This window comes from Fukomys damarensis, unplaced genomic scaffold (assembly GCF_012274545.1).
Source record: "Fukomys damarensis isolate Sample0158 unplaced genomic scaffold, DMR_v1.0_HiC HiC_scaffold_14, whole genome shotgun sequence".
NCBI lineage: Eukaryota > Metazoa > Chordata > Mammalia > Rodentia > Bathyergidae > Fukomys > Fukomys damarensis.
In genome coordinates, this window is record NW_022900926.1 from 35,671,531 (window position 1) to 35,694,598 (window position 23,068).

Genomic DNA, 23,068 nt, shown 5'->3' on the forward strand with positions numbered 1-23,068 from the left:
CAACCAAAAAAAAAAAAAAAAAAAAAACAGAATCTACTGAATAAGGACCTACATGACTGAACTTTTTAAAAAACTGTGGTGAGTGATGTGTGAATAAGATGTACTCTTTAGGATAAAGACTAATTTATTAAGACGTCTAAATGTTTTTCCTCAAAGTTGTCAGATACCCTTTATTAATAATAAAGATGAGTAAGATGAGATATAACCTATGAACAATTTATATTCACTTCAAAAAAATGTGCAATCCCAATTCTTTGTTATTATGAGAAACCCTAAAATCTTCCCCTTTTAAAATAAGTCTCTCATCTCTCCTAGAGGATTAAAACAGCTGTCAAGATAAGATTTACATGAAATGATCTCTCCTACTATTTTACACATTCAAAATTCTATTGACAGCCACTCTATTACGTAGCTCCTACTGCTAAAGCATGACAACTGGAAAGCTGAAATAAAGTCCATATGCTCTCCTTTTTTACTACAAAGCATCTGCTTACCTATACTCAAACCCTGAAAAACCTATAGTCACAAAGCATTTAGATCATAGTTTTTATATTATCATCTTTAGAATTTTACTCTCATGACGCCTTTCATAAATTCTGCTATGAATATTTATCAAAAGCCAGATTTATTTCCTCTCATATGTAAGAATTTATTCCATGGATCCTAAGAATTTAGGGACAAAAAAAAGTTCATGAATTATCCTCTTATTTAAGGATTCAGAGCCTTTTTAGAGTATTGTAATTTCCTTCCTATTTCTCTGATCAGCTTTTCCTTGTCACCTCTTGCAGTAAAGATCTATTCTCAGAGCTGCTCATACTTTTTAAAAATCTGCAACCACAGTGTTGCCTATGCTAATAAAAAGGTGTTTTCTCTAGCTCTTTTTATACTTTATAATCTTACCAAAAAGAAAGGCATCGTCAATTACTTCAACTAATAATTAATAAAACTTAAGACAATAATCACTTTAAAAATTAATTTGGACTTCTATTCGCATAAAGCAGTTCACTAGGGCTATATGAGGATTTAGCTTTATGATGTAGTGCTTGCCTAATATTCAAAACTCACAAGGCCCAGTTTGACCCCCAGCACCAAGATTGGAAAGGAAAAAGAGAAAGCAAAGGAAAAGCATGTGAAAGAGAAAGCAATTCATTAAAGTATTTTATTTATAATAAGCTAAATATTTTCAGAATATTTCATATAAATTTCTGTATGTAGCATAATTTTCAAACTCCCTGAAATAAAATTTAAATACATCAGCTGGTACCAAAAATATTTACCTTATACCACTTTATTCACAATACTTCTTTGAAAACACACGTGATGCAACTACCCATGATGCCTTAAAATGAATTACTATTATCTCTGACCCACATGAAATTACTTTTTGTTCGAATATTCAAATATCAATATATTCAAGAAACTGTAGCCTGATTTCAGATATAAGCAAGAAAGAGTAAAACAATTCACTAACCTCATTAATCAGGAACTGGAGTTGGATTACTGCAGCTCCACTGTCATGCTGGCAATAACATTCTACTCCAGGACGACCAAAGCTATTATTAATTCCATTAAGGAGTGTTCGGTGTATGTAGGTGTTTTTGTTTAAACTGATTTTTAGTTATATAAAGGACTAATATTCTAATGACCTACTACTATTCGAGACAGGCCACTTATTGAAGTTGAGATTTCAAGATAGATTTATTACATATTAGGATTCACAGATTACAGGTCTACAAGAAATAAGAAAACTATTCCTTCTAGAAAAAATAAAGTATTAAAATCAGCAATATACAAAAAAAAAAAACCGTAAAGTTAATACACTTTATTCTGATCCAAGTCATTTTCTTCCTCTTAAAATACAAAAAGTGAAAAGATAATTAATCTACAAAACACTAAATTTTGCCCAAATCAGCAAACAAATATAAAAGTGGGCAAATGTCATTCCAGAATATTGCTTTTAGTCCCAATAAACATTTTACTCTCATTTTTCTCAAAGTTATTGATTTCATTCTTTTACCTTTGAATAGAAAGGTATTATGCAGCTGCAGCCAGTTCCAAAAATCCTACCACCAAAATGGCCCTATGCATTGGATAAAGAAAGGGGGGAGAGTTCATAATAAATTGTCACTTCATCATATCAAAAAGTTTAAAATTAAGGTTTTGGGTTTTTTTGTTGTTGTTTTTTTTTTTTGGTACCGGGGATTGAACTCGGGTCCTTGCACTTGCAAGGCAGGCCGCCGAACCACTGAGCTAAATCCCCAGCCATTAAAATTAAGTTTTAAAGAAGGAATGCTGCATACACAGTCATGAATGAAACAGTAGCATGGAAAAAGAACATAAAATTTCAAGCATGTAGTCCTCTACCTTGGTAGTATGCCTGAAATCCAGTCCTACCCTAAATGTCATAGACCCAAATTGCCAGAAAAAACACCTGAGTAGGTTAGTTAGTTTATTTTAGGCACCACAGTAACATGTGAGGCACAGTGAGAACTGAAGGTCTCTACTTTCAAGTCAGTTCATATGCTAGCTCTGTCATTACTTGGTGTGGGGAAAGGAGATGTGATTATTATATCTCAATTTTCTAATCTATAAAATGTAGATTAGATTTATCTAGTCTAACTTACAGATTTGCAGTGAAAATTAAACCATATAAACTGTACACAAATGGCAGTCATTATCATGATTTAACAATATATTCATTACATCAACTAAATCTAAATGTTTCTGCATATTGCACATGAAGAAAAAGACAAGTTTTATAAACAACGGAAGAAAAAGTCCAGTATTTAATTTTATAAATTACTGGTTCCTATAAACTTGCATTTATGCATCAATTATAAAAATCATTAGCTTTATTACTTATGCATAAATAACACTATGGTGATAACAAGTTTAAAAGTACATTTGTTTGTAGAATTTAAATTGGATGAGATTTAGGGAAAATAATATTGAGTTTTGAGTGTTCGTAATTTTTAACATGTGTTGTTTGGTAAAATTAAATTGTTCAGGAAACCCTCTTGTCCCCCCAAAAATAGTCATAATAGAAAAAAGAAGTCACAATACATACTGTTCACTCATTTTCAACTTTCAGAATCAAACAGAAAGTTTATACTAAATAGACATAACTGAGTTGGGAAAAGAAAGGAGCAAGGAAAAGGAAAAAAGCATGTGAAAAGTAATGCATTAATATGCTTATTTTAAAAGATGGGGGAGCAAGAACTAATATGTATAGAGCAAGAAATACTGAATTAACTATAATAAAGCTAGTGAAATTTATGGAAGTAATTAGCAATGAAGGTAAAAATCATGACCTGAATATAGTGGGAGCAGAGGAGAGATATGAAGCAAGTATTCATTTATCAAAGCAGGAAATCAACAGATAATTCCTAAGGTTACTAAATTAATAAACAGTGGCAAAGCATTTTATTTAAAGTTAGCAACATGACCAAAATCAGTTAAATAGTTCCCTCTAGGGAGCAGGAGTATGCATGGGCAAGGCAAAGCATATGCTTTTCATTTATAGACTCTGTTACACTAATCTTTAAACCATGAATACAGCTTTACAAATTCAGTTTCTTTTAGTATGTTTTCAAGTGGAGAAAAAAGTGTAAGTTCAGAATTAGACAAAGTATTGATTTATTATGTTACTACAGTTATCTCACCAACTTATACTATTACTACCAGAAAAACGGAATTGAGATCCTTGTTCCCATGCTGCTTCACACAATGCAACTAAAAGTCACATGTCAAGTCTTTCTGCCTTCTCCATAACCACAGGTGTTTTCTTTCCATGTCCTACTTCTTTATTATTTACAAATTTGGGATTATTAGGTATATTGAAGGGGAAACAAATCACTGAAGAATCTAACTTGTCCCAATGCTATTCCATGCTGTAGCTCCCAGGAAGTAAAAGCAGCAAGCAACAGAATGATATTCCTTGACCCATTCACTGACTTCATTTTTTGATAACTTTAATAGGCATTAAGGATTCGAATGAAAATCTGTATCCTTCAGAATCTCTAAGTCTACCAATAGAAATACAAAAATAATTTAGCAGTTAAATTCACAGATATCCTAAAGTAGAAAAGAATTTTGTGGGTAAAAATACTGATTGAGAAGAAAAATTATTTTTCAATTATTTTCAAAATATGAATTCTTATTTAAGATGTGAGCATTTCCTACACTGTTTCAACGTGCCCAGGTGGTTCTTTCTTCTTCTTGTTAAAAATTTATACTGGATTCTTTATGTATACATTTCATTCCATTGGTACATTCTGTGACTGAACTATATGATTTTTTTTTTTTTTTTTTTTTGGTACCAGTGATTAAACTTGTGACCTTGCGTTTGCAGGGCAGGTGGCGGCACCACTGAGCTTAATCCCAGATCGCTATATGACATTTTGAAAACAATCCATCCTATGGGCTAGTATCCTTTAGTGAAAAAAGGAACATGGCAATTGGATCTCCTTATCCACAGAGCCTGGAAAAGTATATGGCACATAGTAAATACATATTTATGAATAATTAAGAGTATGAATATTTATCAGTATCTATGAATAATTAAGTGTTGTAAATCTAAGAGACATGCTTATACCTAGATATATCCTTTTAGCTCTAATATTAGTAATTTTTTTTTGAGACAGGGTCTCACTGTAGTTGAGACTGACCTGGAACTCACTATGGAGCCCAGGTTGGTCTCAAACTCACAGCGGTCCTCCTGCTTCAGCCTCCCAAGTGCTGGGATTATAGGCATGCGCCACCATGCCCAGCATTAGTATGTGTTTTGAAAAGCAAAAGAATACGATAATATATATTCTAGTCCTACCTTTACCAACAGATTGAAGTACTCTATCTCTAGGGTGTATATCTCTTAAAAATTCACAAATCTACATTTATAGCCTGACCATTTTATCTTCCAATCATTTGCTAAATTGCTATTATAATCACAGAAACAGTTTTTCTTACTGTTTATTCTAGCCTCTGGAATTGTCAGCAGGGTAAAATGAAATGTAGTAAAAGCAGCAACCAATGGGACCAGCCAAGGATAAATTCTGAAAATACAGTTCCTGGGCAAGTTTTCAGTGCTGTCACTACCACTGTGAGTTACTAAAATGGCTGACTTGCATACTGTGATAACCTCTGCTTTTATGTGTAATGTACTATCAAGACTGGTATATACTTAGAAAACTATTAACATTTTTTAAGATTGTGGATCTTCCAAAAGTATCTTTCATCAATTCCTGTCAACTAAGACAAAGAAAGTCATGGCATTATTTTAATCTCTACAAAGGTGTTATATTTAATTTCCTAACCTAGGTAGGCATGGAAGATTTTGTAAAGTACATATAAAATAGAAAGCAAATGGAGAACTTTGACATCCTGCATTGTTTATGAAAAATACACATTTATAGCCTGCAAAGTTTAAAGACAAGTATAGGAATAGTATATTTTTATGAACTCTTGTCTAATAAATTATTCTACAGTATTATGTATTTAATTATATATTTGTGAAAGTAATTTTCTTTGAGCAGATACTCTACTGCCAATCTAAGAAAGATTTTTAAAGGCTAATTGTTTTTCCTTGCTACAGTAGAAAAGGTAAAACCAAGAGCATAATTTTAATCCATCAAAAACAACAGTAACTTCTCTTAATACTTCCTCTACTGCATTCTTATACTTTCAGCATAGAGTACCTATACCATACCTGAAAATATACTAGTAAGGCTTGAAGGTGTTATTATTCCAAGATACCATTTTGTAAACAAAAGGTCAGTGGATGACTTTTTTTTAATGGCATAAGTCTTAAAAGAGTTCAGCAACAAAGTTAAAATATTAGTACTACTGTAATATGGTCAAAGAATGCTAATGAAAACATTTGTGAAGATAAAAGAGGATGAGCTTTAGAATAGGATCAATACTCATAATTTTGTGTGAACACAAATAAATCACTTAGCATATGAGCTTTGTTTTCTTCATCTGTAATTCCACACAGTTATGATGAGTAAACGAAAATGACCAAAAACAGGGGTAGCACACCATACATTTACTGAAGATCATATAACCTATTAACAAATTAAAAATTGGAGCTCAAGAGCCAGGCATGGTGGTGCACACCTGTAATCCCAGCACTTGAGAGTCTAAGACAGGAGTATCGTTGTGAGCTCAAGGACAGCCTGGGCTACATAGTGAGTTTGAGACTAGCCTGAACATAGCAAGACCCTGTCACAAAAAACAAAAAACAAACAAACAAACAAAAAAAAATGGAGCTTAGTGGTAGAGCACTTGCCTAGCATGTGCAAGGCCCTAGGTTCAAACCCCAACACTATAAGTGAATGAATAAAATTGCTATAAGTTGCAAATTTCCAGAGAAAAAAATAGCAAGACTTAAGTGATTTGTGATAATTAAAGCAACTTATCTGTGCTGCAGTTTTCTCATCTACAAAATACCACCTGATCATTGTAATCACCTGAAGTTTAGACCTTTTTAAATGTCATAATTAAACTTACGTAGTCTTTTCTACTATGATTGTTTCTCGTGTTCACTGATAAATTGCTAGGAAAGGAAAACACTGTATTCAAACCTGGTACTCCAGTTTATTTCCAAATATTTCCAAATATATATTCCCAGTTTCATAGCCCTTTCTGCAAAGACAGTATAGAAGCAGAGCAAAGTATCAAGGTATTTCCTAACTCACTACAGTTCTCAAGATGTAACTGCTTTAAAATAATATTCCCTCTGCACACACAGTAATGAATACATATCTTATCTACCATCTGACTCAGAATACTGCTATGCAGACTGTCAAACACTTAAACAAGTATTTCTCAATTCTAATCTATGTCACAAGCATCCATGGAGCTTTAAAAGTAAAAGAATTGTAGATGTCCTATCCCATGCCAGAAGCACTGAATCAGAATCTATACAGAAAGTATGCGTTTCTGCCTTATTTGCAAGCTTTTTTTTCAGCTCCACAAATGATCATAATATACAGCACATCACCCTAATGCTTACTCAGTTTCTTTTTCCTTTCTTCAGAGAGAATAATCACAAATTCCCTTAATATCTCCTCATAAGTCTTATTTCCCAAAATTTTTTTTCCCATTGAGTTTATTGGTATATTTTAGGTATACAGTACAGCTACATTCATTATTGGGATCTTGTATCTTTACATGACAGGTCTTGGTTCTCATTTTTTCCCCTTATCCCTTCCCTCCCTTCACCCCCTCCTACCCTCCCCCTTGACAAACACTTTATTTCCATTTTTTCATTTTCTCATATTTTTTTCTGTTCCCTTATTATCTTTCCCCTACCCTTCCCAGTTTCCCTACACCTTCAGCCCTCTTCTTCCTATTTCACATTATCAATTATCTCATTCGGATCTTTTATGTACTATTATAGTTTTTCACACCAGAGAAACTATTCGGTATTTACACGTGTGACTTATTTATTTCACTTAGGAGTATTATTTCCCAAATTTTTAATGGTTTCTTATACCTACCTGAATTACCTGCTAAGTGACTTAACAGAAATATGCTCAGTGGCTACAAGCATAGCATAGCTCAGCCAAGCATGGAAAAGGCCCTGCATTTGATCCCTAGCACTGCAAAAAAATAAAAAAGAAATATACTCAAATAATAGTTTAGTAAGTCTCAAGCAAACACTACAGTGAAGATCATTTCATTTTTTATATTATGAACTATGAGTCTATTTGCTTTTGTCAGAAAAGACAATTTATTCTTTTACATTTTATAACCCTATAGTTTCGCCTACTTGACAAATACAAATTTTTAAACCTCTTTTGGAAGATTATGTATTTTTTCACAAATAAATTAAAATACAGACTTATTTCTGGCCTAGCACATAAGGAGCTGTGTGAAACATAAAATGCTAACAAAAAGAAAGAACTAGAAAATTAACAACTTCTTAGATTTATAAGAGAAGTGACTTCACAAGGCAAACCACTGCACTCAAACTGAAAAGACAAGTAAATATGGAGGAACACAATTTATTGAAGCAGAAACCCATATGCAAAAGTCTTACCGAGAACTAGTGCCAGGGTAAGAAAAGAAGCACTAGAACTGATTAATTGCTAGAGGCTCAGAGCAGACAAATCTGCAAGTTAAAAACTCCAGATGGACCCTGTCATAAGATGTCCCATTTTAAGTTTTACCTCCAGGAATATCACTAAGTTCTAAAATATCAAAGAAAAGACTTCTCCTGCTTCTGGTAAGACTACTGTTAAACATGCCAGAGTATTGTGTTTTTAAAATAAGGTCTGCCTTTAGATAAAAAAAATTTTTCTGAAACATAACCTAGGAGGTTAGGTTACCTGAACCTAATTTACCTACAGGAAGGAAAACATTCAACTCTAGTGAGCCCAAGCCTTTCAAGTAGAGGAAAGGAAATACTGAACTCCACACTAGCTACTGTAACCCACTTAAGAGAGGGTGATGCATGTGAGGTGGGAGGATTGAGACACATTTGTGAAGTTCATAACATAGCTGAACAGGCTCACTAAAGGCTCAGTGTGAGAACTTGGTGATGTTCCTGGAGGTAAATCTTAAAAGATGAGCATTACAGAAGAAATAAGTACAGGTAAATAAACTGTTATGTTCCTTACTCTTAACTGATCTAATATATAATGGTTTGTTCAAAATAATAGCAACACTGTATTTGATTATGTACACTTATGTATATATACACTTAGGTACACTTATGTGTAATTAAATTAAATGACAGCAATGACAGTTATGGGAGAATAGAATCAGGTACTTATAATTTCTGCCAAGTAGTATATTATTCTTTTACAGTGGACTTAGATTAGTTCTTAATAGCTATGATTTAAACCAGTAAGTAATGGCAAAATGTTAAAGCTTTCAATGATACAAACAGTACACTGTGGCAACTTGCCATAAGTTCACCACCACTGATCTAAACAAACCAATTAAAAGACAAACTGTCACAGTGTATCAAAAATAAAACCTACCTATATAAATCCAGTTTATTTGGGGAAAAAAGTCTGCTTTAAATATAAAGACATAAGGGGGTGAAGGGAGGGCAGGGCTTGGGGAAAAATTGAGAACTGAGACCTGTCATATAAAGGTACAAGATCCCAATGATGAATGTAACTGTACTATACCTAAATTGGGGAAAAATTGAGAACTGAGACCTGTCATATAAAGGTACAAGATCCCAATGATGAATGTAACTGTACTGTATACCTAAAAAGTACCAATAAACTCAATGAGAAATAAATAAATAAATAAATAAATAAATAAATAAATAAATAAAAAGACATAAATAAAAGTAAAGTGAGAAAGACATACTATGTAGTCACTAATCAAAACAAAGTGGGAATAGCTATATTAATTTCAGACACAGCATATTCAGATGAAAGAATGTAATTAGGGAGAAAAAGGAACATCATATAAGAAAAATGAGTCAACTCTCCAAGAAGACATAATGATCCTAAATGTGTATGTACCTAACAACAAACTATTAAAATGTGAGACAAAAACTGATAGAGCTACGAGAAGAAGGAGATGAATACACTATGGCTTACAGCTGAAGGTTTTCAACACACCTTGTCAAAAAACTTTCCCATCACTGAAACACAATACCCAACACTCAGAACTCAAACACTGAGAGGTTTATTTTGGCTCATGATTTTGAGAGGTTTCAGTCCAGTCAACTAGCTCCAAGGAAAGAATTGGTATGGTGGAAAGGCCAGGGTGGAGTACAGCTGCTCATCCATAGCACCCAGGAAGCAGAGAGGGGGAGAAGCTGGGTACAAAAATACCTTCCAGGTCTCTCACCTAATGATCCACCCCAAACCAGGCCCTATCTCTTACAATCACACTCAGCTGCTAAACTCATAAGTGAATGAATACAGAACTTACACAATACAATCACCTTTCAAACACATGAGACTTTGGGGGCCATTTTAGATCTAAACCATAATATCTTTCCCTTGCACCCAAAAACACTCATGTCTATTTCATTATGCAAAATGAATTTTACATATATAAGAGTCACAAAAGTCTTAACAATCTCAGCACTCTTGGAAAGTCCAAAGTCTCCTCTGAGACTCAAGGCAAACTCTTAGCTGTGACTCTCTATAAAATCAAAGTTAAATACTTCCACAATAATTGCACAAGGTAAACATATCCATTCCAAAAGGAAGAAATGGGGGAATAGAAAGGAATAAGACCAAAGCAAGACTGAAACCTAGCAGAGAAAACAAATCCTATAGCTCCATGTCCAGCAGTAAAGGCAAGCTGCAGTGAGATTTAAGCTCCAAAGAGTATGGACAGCCTTCCTCTTACAGCATTGTCCACTACAACTAGATGGCCTCTCTTGCGGGTAGTTCTGCTCACTGGCTGTGGCTTTCCTCAAATGGTCTACATTTCTGGCATTTCAACTTCCTGGAGTATCCTGCACTTTCAGCTTCACTCTTGAAGCTTCACTCACTGCTGTCTAAGGGATACACTGCCTGGGCTTCTAGGCCTTCCTCTGAAATCTGGATCAATGACCCCGTAACTCTTGCTCAAAAACCAGCACCATGTGGATGATGCCAAGGTACGTCACCAGCTCAAGCAGTAATCAAGCTGCTTAGATCATGGCTTCAGTGCCTTCTGAGTGCCTGGATGGCTGAGAACTATGAAACAAATCCCAGGGGACCAATGCCCTAGGAGGCCCTTCTCCAGCAGAGGGCCCAGAAGTTCTCTTCTCAAATGAGAGCTTTACCCCTTTGCAACTTTGAGCCCCTGAAGGCTGGGGCTTGCTGATTTCTGAGAAGCCTTTGAGACATCTTTCCTAATGTCCTGGTCCAAACTACCTGGCTTCTTTTTAATGCTAATCATTTTAGTAACCATGCTGTCCATGCTCCAACTTTGCAGATGCTTCCATTTTGATTAAATTGTAAAAGTTTCATATTTGTCTTTTGCTATTGACTGTCATGGTAGATCTGGCTAAAAGCAGTCAACAATGTCCATGGCTCATGCTAGGCTACTGTGAAATTTCTTCCACTAGATACATGAGACCATCCCTTAATGTCAGTGTCCTTCAAAGTTTTAAGACACAGGCAAAATGCAGATCAATTTTCTACCAATGTGTAACTCTGGTTCAAATGCCAAAGGAATCCTTGTTCCCAGTGGAAACCTCCCAAGCCTGATCTTTACTGTGTGCCTTTGTATTAACATTCTGACTTTTGAGCTCCAACTAGAATCTTCCATCACACTCACAACATTCTAGGGCTTCTCTAGCTGATATCTCCAAATCTTTCCAAATTACTCCCACAAACCAGTTCCCAAAGACTTCAAAACCAATTGGCCAGGTTTAGTCACAAAAACCCCACTCCTCTGGTATAAAAATATGCCTTATTTAGGGTTTTCAAAAGCAACAGAATCAATGTATATATTAGTTTTGTTTACAGAAGCAGAAGAGTCACAATGGCCATCTGTGGGAATAAAGCTGGAAGAATCCAAAATGGCTATCTATGCACTGGAGTGCCAGAGAAAGTAGCAACTGAAAGCTGAAAGCCTGGAAGCTCACTATATATATTCACTGGTGCAAGTCTTTGTGAGAAGGCCAAAGAGCCTGCATTAAGACTCTGTGCTGGAAGACCGACAAAACTGGAGATAACATCCAAAGGCAATAACAAAGTCCAGAGCTCTTCCAAAAAAAAAGGAAAATAGTGTACCTTCTCCTTATTTCTCTTTTTTTATGTCCAACCTATAAGCCTCTTGGCTAGTGCAGCACATCTTGGGTATGTCATCCCCTCTCAGTCTTCTGGAGCTACATACAGTTATATCCAGAACTTAACTAATCTGCTAGGAAGTTGTTACTCAAATCACATTGACACATCTCAAAACTCTATCAGAAATAGAGCAGGGAGGTCAGGACCAACACAGGTGAACTCATTAGCAAAGAACTAGATATACTGGACATATTTATAGGCTATTTCTCCAGTAACATCAAAATATCCACTTCCCTCAAACTCACATGAAACAATTATAGATAAACTGCATGCTGGGCAATATAATACACTAACAAATTAGAAAGAAAACAAATTATATAATGTCTGTCTAGGACTACATGAAATTAAAGTGGAAATCACTAACAAAAAGAAATTTACCAAATATGTGGGGATTAAACAACACAAAACTGGTAAAACAGTAAAGAAAAAAAATCTTTCAAGAAAAAATTTTAAATATTTTGAACTAATAGGAATGAAAACACAATTTATAAAACTTTGTGTAATAAGCAAAAATAGTAATTAGAGAATATAGTGTTTAAAAAAGAACAATCTGGCAGACATGGCATGCACTTGTAGTTCCAATTACTTGGGAGGCTGATCAAGGAGGATCACATCAGTCCAGGAGTTTAGCATGTTTCTGGGAAATACCATGAGACCATATCCCTCAGAAAAAAGAGTCAGGAATGGTGGCAGACACCTAAAACTTCAGCACTTGGGAGGCTGAGGCAAAAAGACAGTGAGTTCAAGACTAGCCTGGATTACACAGCAAGACTCTGCCAGCAAAGACAAAGAAAAAAGGAAAGGTAAAGGAAAAGGAAAAAAAGAAAGGGATGGGGGGGCATATAAAATAAGAAATTAGAAAAAGAGGAAATTAAATCCAAAGAAAACAAAAGAAAAATAATTTTAAAGTTCAGACTAAAATAAATGAAATTGAATATAGGAAATTAAAAGAGAAAAAACAAAAGAATCCTTTCTAAAACTCAGTAAGCCTTTAGCCAAGCTAATTGGGGAAAAGAGAAATGGAACATCAAAAATAAAAGCAGAACACCACTGTAATTTCCAGGGACACTAGAAAATAAAAGAATATTGTAAACAATGCATAATTCTGATGAGATAGGCAAAACAAACCAATTTCTTAAAATACATAATGTGAATCCAAAGCATATACAAAAAAAGCCGGGTGTGGTGGCGCACACCTGAGATCCCATGGCAAAACAAACCAATTTCTTAAAATACATAATGTGAATCCAAAGCATATACAAAAAAAGCCGGGTGTGGTGGCGCACACCTGTGATCCCAGCACTCAGGAGGCTGAGGCAGGAGGATCACTGTGAGTTCAAGACCAGCCTGGGCTACATAGTGAGACCCTGTCTCAAAAAACAAACAAACAAACAAAACATATACAAAAAGAAATAGACAATGTGAAATAGGCCTACCTCTATTAAAGAAATTCAATCAACTAATAATCTTCAAAACCACAGAGCTCTCGGCCTAGATGGGTTCACTGGTGAATTACACCAAATCTTCACAATCAAATAAAACAACTAAAAAGGATTTATATTAAGTATGCAACATTGGTTCAACACTTAATAATCAACTAATGTCACATCAATAGACTAAAGAAAAAGTATATGTATGTATCAACAGATATAGTAAAATCACCTGCAAAATCCAATACTCATTTCTGACTAAAATCTGTCAGCCAACCAAGAACACAAGGAACTTTATAAGCTCAATTCAATATTAATATTTACCAAAAGAGCCTACCACCAATGTTATTTAATGATGAACAATTCAAAATTTTCCCCCAATGATCAAGGAAGAAGACAAGAATGTCTCCTCTTGTCACTCCCTTTTTAAACACTGTCCTAGCTAATGCATAAGAAATCAAAATTAAAGATCTACAGATTGGGAGGAAAGAAAAAACTATGTCCACAGATGACATGATCATCTCTGTAGATAATAAGAAAGAACAACACAACTCCTGGAACTAATAAGTGATTACAGCATGGTTGCAGAACACAGGTTAATAAATAAAAGTAATTTTCTTTCTGTGTACTGCAATGAACAAGTCAAACATGAAATTTAAAACATAACTATTATTTACATTAGCACCCTCAAAAATAAAATGCTCAAACACAAATCCAACAAAACTTGTACAAAATCTTTTAGGAAAACTACAAAACTGATGAAAGATATAAAAGAAAAATCAAATCACACGTATGCCACATCCATGGATAAAAAGAATAAATACTGCCAAGTAAGAATTCTTCTAACTTGACTTATGGGTTCAATGCAACCTCAACCAAAATCTTAACAAGTTTGTTGTGCATATTAACAAAATGATGCTAAAGTTATGTGGGGAGAAAAAAACTCAGAATGTAAAGATCAAAATGATAAGACACTCTCCAACTTCAAAACTTACTACAAAGCTACAGTAATCACGACAATGTAGTACTGATGAAAGAACAGATAAAAAGATCAATGGACTAGAACAAAGAATGCAAAAATAGATACACATAAATACAGTCTACTGATCTTGGATAAAAGAGAAAAAGCAATACAATGGAGGAAAGATATACTTTCAATAAATATTACTAGACAACCACAACTATCCATCCACATGCTAAATAACAAATCTAGACACAACAAACCACAAGTGAGATGTGATAGTTAAGGTGGATCTGGATCGTGTCAAACTTGATTGACTTGGGAGCCAATTAAGGGATCAGTAAAGCACATTTCTGGGTGTGTCTGGGTGAATCACAGGGGTGACTATCATACTATATATGTTGTCCCTGGCTTCTTCCTCTTTGGTATTGTTCCCCTGCTCTGCTGCTCATCCACCATGAACTAAGCAGCTTTATCATATCCTTCCACTATATGTCTATCAGGAGCCAGTCTACGATGGTCTGACTCGCCTGAAACTGTGAGCCAAACTAAACCTCTCTTCCTTTAAGTTATGGGTGTTGAGTATTGTGTCCGAGCAATAGGAAAGCTGACTAATACCCTTCACAAAAACTACCTCAAATAGATTAGATTTAAATGTGAAAGGTAAAACTGTAAAACTAGAAGCTAACAAAGAAGAAAATCTAGATGACCTTGGATTTGATGACTCTTTAGATATGACACCAAAGGCAGAATCCATGAAAAAACTGATGTGGTCAATTTCAATAAAATTAAAAATTTCTGCTCTACAAAAGACTGTCAAGAAATGGAAAGCCACAGAAAGAAACTATCATAAAAGATATATTTGACAAAGGACTGTTATACAAAATATACAAAGAACTTTTAGAATTCAACAATTAGAAACTGACTCAAGTTAAAAATGAGCCAAAGACTGTAACAGATACTTCACCTAAGAAGACATATAGGTAGGAAATATACATAAACTGCTCTGCACTATACATCATCAGAGAAATACAAATTAAAGGAGCAAAATACCACTACTTATTATCCACCGCAGTGGCCAAAAATCCAGAACAGTGGTGATATCAAATGCTGGCAAGGAGGTAGAACAACAGAAACTCTTACTCATTGCTGGTGGGACTGTAAAATCATACATCCATCTGGAAAACAGTTGGGAGTTTCTTACAAAAGTAAGCATACCTTTTAGCAGTCACCATACTTGTTATTCCCTTCCCACCAAAACAAACAAACAAACAAACAGAAAACCTGAAAATGTATTCCTGCACATGACACTAACAGTAGTTTTATTCACAACTGTAAATTTGGAAGCAAACAAGATAGCCCTCAAATAATGAATCAAACTCAGGTATGCCCTGACAATAGAATATTTTTCAATGCTAAAAAGAAATGAACTATCAAGTCATGAAAAGACATGGAAGAAACTTAAAGGCAACTTACCAAGTGAAAGAAACCAAACCAAAAAAGATACATACTATATGATCCCAATTCTATAATATTCTAGAAAAGGCAAAAATACAAACACAATAAAGAGATTATGTTGTTACTAGGGTTTTGGAGATAGAATGACTAAAGAAAGCATAGAAAATTGTGAGAGGAGTAAAACTATTATTTAAGATATTACTACAGTGCACATATATTATGTATTTAACAAACCCTATGGAACATACAACACCAAAAGTGAACCCTAATGTAAAATAAACTATGGACTCTGGATGAAAATGATAAATAATGTAGGTCCATTCTGGTAGGGGATGCTGACAATGCCAGAGACTAAGAAAGTATAGGTAGGGAGCACATGGAAACTCTGAAAAATACATAGTCTATTTAAAAAATTAATATAGTAATCAACGAGAACAGCCACATACCTATAATGTTATGGATGGATATAATTTTTTACTGTTGATTCACATTCTAACATTCTATTATTCTGTCATTTAAGTGAATTTATAACATGCACTATTTCTACAGTTTAAAACTTAACAAAATGCTAAAAAGTCACGAAGGAGCAAATGTCAAGATTTAAAGCATCCTTGATGCAATTACAACATTTTCAATAAATGTCCAATAGAATTTGAAGACTTACACCAATCAACTGCTTTCTTTTAATGTAAATATAACACCAACAAAATAAAGACATTGCAGCATCTAGGATACTAGGTGATTACAATATTAACTGTGTTGAAATAGGCCACTAGTTAACTTATTTCACTACTATTTTAAACAAAAAAATTTTAATAAATTAAGAAGATTGAATATATTCATTCTCATTATTCACTGTTTTGAAGTTAAGATTGTCTCTGAAAAGGTCAAAATGAATTACAGTAGATTCTTTAGAATGGCTTTGATATACTTTTACATGTACTCTTAAATGAGGTACTTGCTCCAATATGAAATATAGTCATAAATAACAGTCATCTGGGTTAAATGAACAAGAATAAATGTACATTCTCATATATAAGTAAAAGCAATCTTTTAGCCTAGTATCCATTCTCAGATATCTAATGTCTAAACATCAAACCTCTTTCTTCAAAAAAGGCAAAGTGAATTTTAAAGAAAAATAAAACACATTATAGGTAGCTCAGCAGCATCACACCTGACTGGTAAGTGCAAGGTCCTGAGTTCAATCCCTAGTACTGGAAAGAAAAAAAAATTATAAAAAATGTAGTACAAAAGTGAATAGATGGAAAAATCTATTTCAATACTTTTTCTCCTTTACAAAAGACAGAAATAATAAGCAATAATAAGAAAAGACAAAAAGAAGCAATTTAGAAGAAAGTACTACAATAGTTGATGCCACCAGATTTACAGTTACCTTTTAGCAAGATGCTGCTGTGAAAAAGAGAGGAACTGCCATTTCAAGAAGAAAGATTATGTAGTTTCACGAAAGGATAAGATTAATCACTTTTCTAAAGATCAGGAAAAGGTAGTTCTAGATTGTACTAGGGAAATAAGATGAAAAACTATTACAAAAATGCCCCCATTATTTTAAAAAATGTATTATTTAATAATGGCCATATAATTTCTAAAACCAGTTGTATATTTAGCAAATAGCATTATATACTGGGCACATCTTATTTTTCAAATAATTTAAAATTGCCACTTATTTTTCCTTAAAAACCTTTATATTTTCCCCCATTTTAAAAGACTCAAGTTATTCTAAGTAAGTGTTCATGTTGAAACCACAGCATCAATAAATATAAAAAACTATGCTCAGCTTACTACCATTTCACTTGCCATATACCAGTATATATATGTATATTTCTGAAAGAATTAAAGCAGCTGGAATGAGATAATTGACAATGTGAAATAAGAAGAAAAGGGCTAAAGGTGTAGGGAAAGTAGGAAGGGTATGGGGAAAGGTAATAAGGGAACAGAAAAAAATATGAGAAAATGAAAATAAAGTGTTTGTAAATGGGGAGGGGAGAAGAGGGTAAAGGGAGGGCAGGGCCAAGGGGAAAAAAATGAGAACCAAAACCTGTCATGCAAAGGTACAAGATCCCAATAATGAATGTAACTGTACTATATACCTAAAATGTACCAATAAACTCAATTAAAAAAAAATAAAGCAGCTGGAGGAACGGAAGCAAGCAGAAATTACTCATATTTACTGAAATTATATTTATATTTACTGCTACTAGAAAGTGATGCAAACAGGGGACAACTATAAAAGAATTTCAAGAAGTACATATAACTTCAGTTTCCAATTAAAGTACCATATACATTTTTTCTAAGAAGGAGCATTTAACATACCTCTTTCTAAAGAAGGCAACCAAGAATCTGAATATGCTTCTAAGGGCCTTATGAGGTTTTATTTTTATTTTTTATTTTTTGGCTTTTTGAGACAGGGTCTCACTATGTAGTTGATACTGACCTGGAACTCACTATGTAGCCCAGGCTGGTCTCAAACTCCCAGCAATTCTCCTGTGTCAGCCTCTGGAGTGCTGGGATTACAGGAATGCGCCACCACCCGGTGGCTTCTTATGAGGTTTTTTAATGCATTAGTCGCCTTTTAGGTTTTCTTCCTTCCTTTCTTTTTTTTTTTTTTTTGAGACAGAGTGTCACTTTATACTCCAGATTGGCCTTGAACTCACTATGTAGCCTAGGATAGCCTCAAACTCTCAGTGATCCTCCTGCCTCAGTCTCCAGAATGCTGGAAATACCATTTAGGCATGCACCAGTATGCATGGCAAAGAGAATTATACTTGACCAAATTTTGTACACCTTTATGAAGTCACAATCTACTAGCAAAATGATTTTTTATCTTTAAAGGTCTATATCTATACATACCCGTAGGATATTAATGAAAAAAGCAGCAAAAATCTATAAATTTTTCATTAAAATCATGAAGTAAAGGTCTCAGGATGAATACTTCAATAATAGAACTGATCACTGGACTACTCTCAAAGGATACATAATTAAGCACCTTCATTATTATCTTAATTGCAATTAAAGATAATGCCTATCACAGATCAAAAAAGCACTTATGAAAATAATTTAACTTGGTATACACAGTTACACTTTTTAACTCTTGATAACCAAAAAAGCTAAATTTCAATTGTTATAACAAATGTATCCTGTGAAGCTTAAATATAAAAGCATCAGTAGTAATTCCTTTCTGAATATTCCTTTCTACATACACTTTCAAAAGCAAGGCAGGCTGTAAACTCATGCACAGACTGGAGAAATTTGGCTTTTTGGCCAAATCCAGGCCAGTGCCTGACTTGATAAATAGTTTTACTGAAACACACCTACACTCATTTCTTTATATTGTGTTATTTATAGGCAGAACTGAGTTATCACATAGAGACCATCAGGACTAAAATAATTTAGCATTTAGCGCTTTAAAGAAAACATATGCTGACACATGAGCTAAACATTTAGATATTCAGACTGAGAGTATAATAGCGGTGAAGCACTTTTCTAGCATGCATGAAGCCTGACTTCAACTCATAGTACTGGAAGGAAAAGTAAGGAAGGGAGACATTTATGTCTTTAACATGTATACACACACAAGCACACATTCTATATAATCCTTACTAGAGTACATGTTAAGTTGATCAATTAGAAATGAGTATGTTCCCTCTTCTTGATTTTATAATACATAAACTGACTATCATCTAATTTCTGGACACTTGATAGAGGATATATGCTGATTTTCCTGATTTGCAGTTTTTGAACTGTACTGCATCCTCTCCTCCCTCTCGACAGTTTCATTTTAGAAGAAAATACCACCCTATACCTGTAATTTCCAAAAAGGTTTTTTTAGACATTCAATAACTACCTGATATTACTGACAAGGAATGATAATGCAAAAACTTAGATTTTAGATGAACAAAAAGAGCTAAATGGGTTAAAAGTAGAACAGAAATCAAATTAAAAAATAAATCACAAAGACACTAGGCTTTAAACATAAGAATTATTTAAATAGGGAAGAGTACTCTAGATTTTAAAAGTCACTAAACACACAGGCCATTGTGGAATACTGCGTAGTAAGCAGTAAATGCAGTCAACAATTCTTTCCTCTACCTACTACCCTCAGCTTGCCTTTTATACATAACCAAAAGCAGAGCCAGTGTCCAAAATTTTTTTAAAATGAAAAAGGAAGAGAATGAACAAGTAAAGAAATTGTAATTGCTAAATCTGAAAGTAAATTACTATATATTTAAATTCTTCAAAAATATTTTAAAAACAGATCTATATATATCACTAAATTGTCTTTTGTGTGTGTGTGTGTGTGTGTGTGTGTGTGTGTGTGTGTGTGTGGTATCAGGGATCAAACTCAGGACCTGCACTTGCGGCAGGCAGCTCTAAATTGTCTTTTGTGTGTGTGTGTGTGTGTGTGTGTGTGTGTGTGTGTGTGTGTGGTATCAGGGATCAAACTCAGGACCTGCACTTGCAAGGCAGGCAGCGACACCACTGAGCTAAAACCCCGGCCCCAATTGTATTCATTTTTATTGTTGCAAATAAAAATAAGAAACTGGTTCAAATGAAGGAGCAAAGTAATTATAAAGAAGCCTAGACATCTCTATAGGAAGACATCTGAGTAATTAAATCAGAAGGTATCTTTACTTCTCCTTAGAATTTATGTTGCATGTGAAGGAAAAACAGATGTATTGACAGTCTTTTAGGATTTCAGTTTTATGAATTCTTAGTTTATGTCACCAAAATCAACTCACCCATCATTTTTGCTTTGCTTCACAAGTTTTATACTACTAGATTGTTTAAAATCTTAATAAAGGTGATATATAGTAAAATGCTCTCTTCTTTGTATCATCCTACTATATTCCTAAACAGATGACATAAAAAACTATTTTCTTAATCTACAATTCCAAAAATACTAAGTATACCTAATGTATAGTATACTAAGTATATAACTAATGATGCTAATGACAAATCAGCTTCTCACTTAAACACATAATTCTCTTTTAAACATTGCAAAATAAAACTATACTGACACTCTGATTATTAACTTTATTCTAATGTGCCTCCTCTAATATATGAAGTTGAGGCAAAATTAATAAAATATGTTTTGGTTGTCATTGCCACAATTTCTCAATCCCGTGGTCTAGTTATTTACATGTTCATATCCAGTTATAACTATTCCAAATTTCTATACAACTATCAAATTACAACCAGCAATTTAAGGAAGATAGCCTCTAAGCTAAGTCTCATAAAAATTAATAAAACTGTTTAGAAAGGCAGTGTCATTTTAAACTTATTAATCTTATTAAACTTGTTAATCACTGATGTTCAAGAAGGTAAGCTTTGATAATTACACTAAAAAAGGATCAACTTTCCTAAATCACAATGATTTTTTTCTGTTATACAAAGAAAATGCTACAATCTATCATCTTAATATTCAATGTGAGTTGTTTCAAGGAAAAATGTCAGTGTGTTTATTCATATGCTCTTTCTAGATCTTTTCTGTAGACAAAACTTTATACTTGCACCTACTTGAAGATTATGAATGTAGCCAATAACACAAAGCAAAGGGAGCCACCATGGGATGGAGCCCAATACTGCACTTCATTCTCTTTAACAGATCACTCCAAACAGAGAAAATCCAAACAATTCCCAAATCTTCTGCACTGACAGAAAGCACCCAATTTCATTTTATAGCAAAGGGAACTGAAGACAGTAATTTTAGCTCACTTACACAAAACTAGTCTGAAGACTAGGACACAAATGTGGTAAGATCATTCTTCCCAAATTTCTTCACATATTTCCTTTACGATGGTCAAGTCAGATTATCATTTTTAAACAAATTATACTATAAATCATATGGAAAACAGACAATATTAGACAGAAATAAAAGCCATTTTTCTTATTTATTTACTTATTTATTTGTTTTTTTTGTTTTTATTGTTTTTTCTTTTTTGTACTGGGGATCAAACTCAGGACCTTCCACTAGCAAGGCAGGGAGCAGGACCATTGAGTTAAATCCCCAGCCCATGCCATCTTATTTAAAGAATAGTGGCTTATGAAGCTTAGACTTGATTTCCCAAGAGTTGACATATCTTCTTCAATTCCTTCCACTTTCTATCACATTTTGTTTCCACACACACACACACACCCATCACAAAATAAACTAATTCCAGTCCGTTCTTTTTGTGGTTGTTTCTGAATGTGCCTATTCCTCCTGCTGCAGTCATCCATGTAGAGAATCACAACTTACAGCTAATACAGAACTCATTCTTCCTTGTATGCAAAGTCCTCCTTAACAGAAATCTAAAAGTTGAGAAGTAAAAGTATCTCAAGCCCATTTCTCCTTTTACCTAGAATTCCATATGACTAGAACTCTTTTATGAACAAAAGGATGAAAGGGAAAAAGAGTGAATAAAAATATGGCTAAATTGTAATTATTCTAAACTATTTCAATCAAAATTATTTGTAAATCTCGTTTTCAGTAATATGATTATATTGTGTAAAATATGTACCAAGTAAAACATCCTGATTTTAAATAATCATTTACTTAGTACCCCCTAGGTACAAGAAACTTCTATATATATTTTCTCATTACATCTAAATAGCAATTTTGGAAACTTGTGATTTAGAAGAACATGATTTAAAAGTCAAACTCAGAAAGAAAAAAGCACTTTTCAAGATCTTTTTTTCAAATACTGCATGAGCTACAAAAATAAAATTTGTGCTTTTCTACACAGTGCCTGGCACCTAGCTGCCTATCATATATTTGCTAAAATATAATGAAGGACCTGAAAATTAAAACTATAGAAAAGTTCTAAAAATAATAACAATCATACCTTGAGCACTCACCAAATGAGGCCGTATGTTCTTAAAAGTTACACACATACGCATTTAAACCTGAGAAAAACCTCCTGAGCTAGTAGGGATTACTCACTCCATTTTCACTAATGAGGAACTCAGGCTAAGTGCAGTGACTCTCAACCAAGCTTACAGGGAAGTGTGGGAGTGGCTGGGTTGCCACACAAACAAGGGAGACAACAACAGCATTTAGTAGATGGGGACCAGAAATATTACAGAATTAAACTGCCCAAAATGCAACTCTTACTGAGAAACACAGGCAGAGAATGAACTGTCAAAGCTAAAAAGCTAATAAAGATTTTGAACATAATTTAGTAACAAACTTCAGGAAATCACCAAGATCTAGCCAAAAAAGGAAACCAAACATAAAGGTATACCAAATTTTCATGCTAAAATAAGACATCTCGGCTGCCTTCTCCAATAATATAATAATTATAATAAAAATAAGAGATAGCATAATTTCAAACTCAACATTTTTCTATCATCTCTTTGCCAAATTTTCCATTTCCATTTTATAACTGCATCAAGGCTTTACATGCGAAACCTTATCATCTTTATTACTCCCTAAGATTTTATACACGAGTCAGGAAGTCTTT

At 33.8% G+C, this 23,068-nt stretch overlaps 1 protein-coding gene across 4 annotated transcripts in view; it reads right to left on the reverse strand.

The window, feature by feature from the left end:
• The window catches only part of Stxbp5 (syntaxin binding protein 5), a 179,001-nt gene that overhangs the window by 149,939 nt on the left and 5,994 nt on the right, over positions 1-23,068 (reverse strand). For all 4 annotated transcript variants that reach the window (XM_010639597.3, XM_033763319.1, XM_010639606.3 and 1 more), the window contains exon 3: positions 1,472-1,553. In XM_010639597.3, the coding sequence (XP_010637899.1) occupies positions 1,472-1,553 (82 nt within the window). The remainder of the gene's footprint in view (positions 1-1,471; positions 1,554-23,068) is intronic.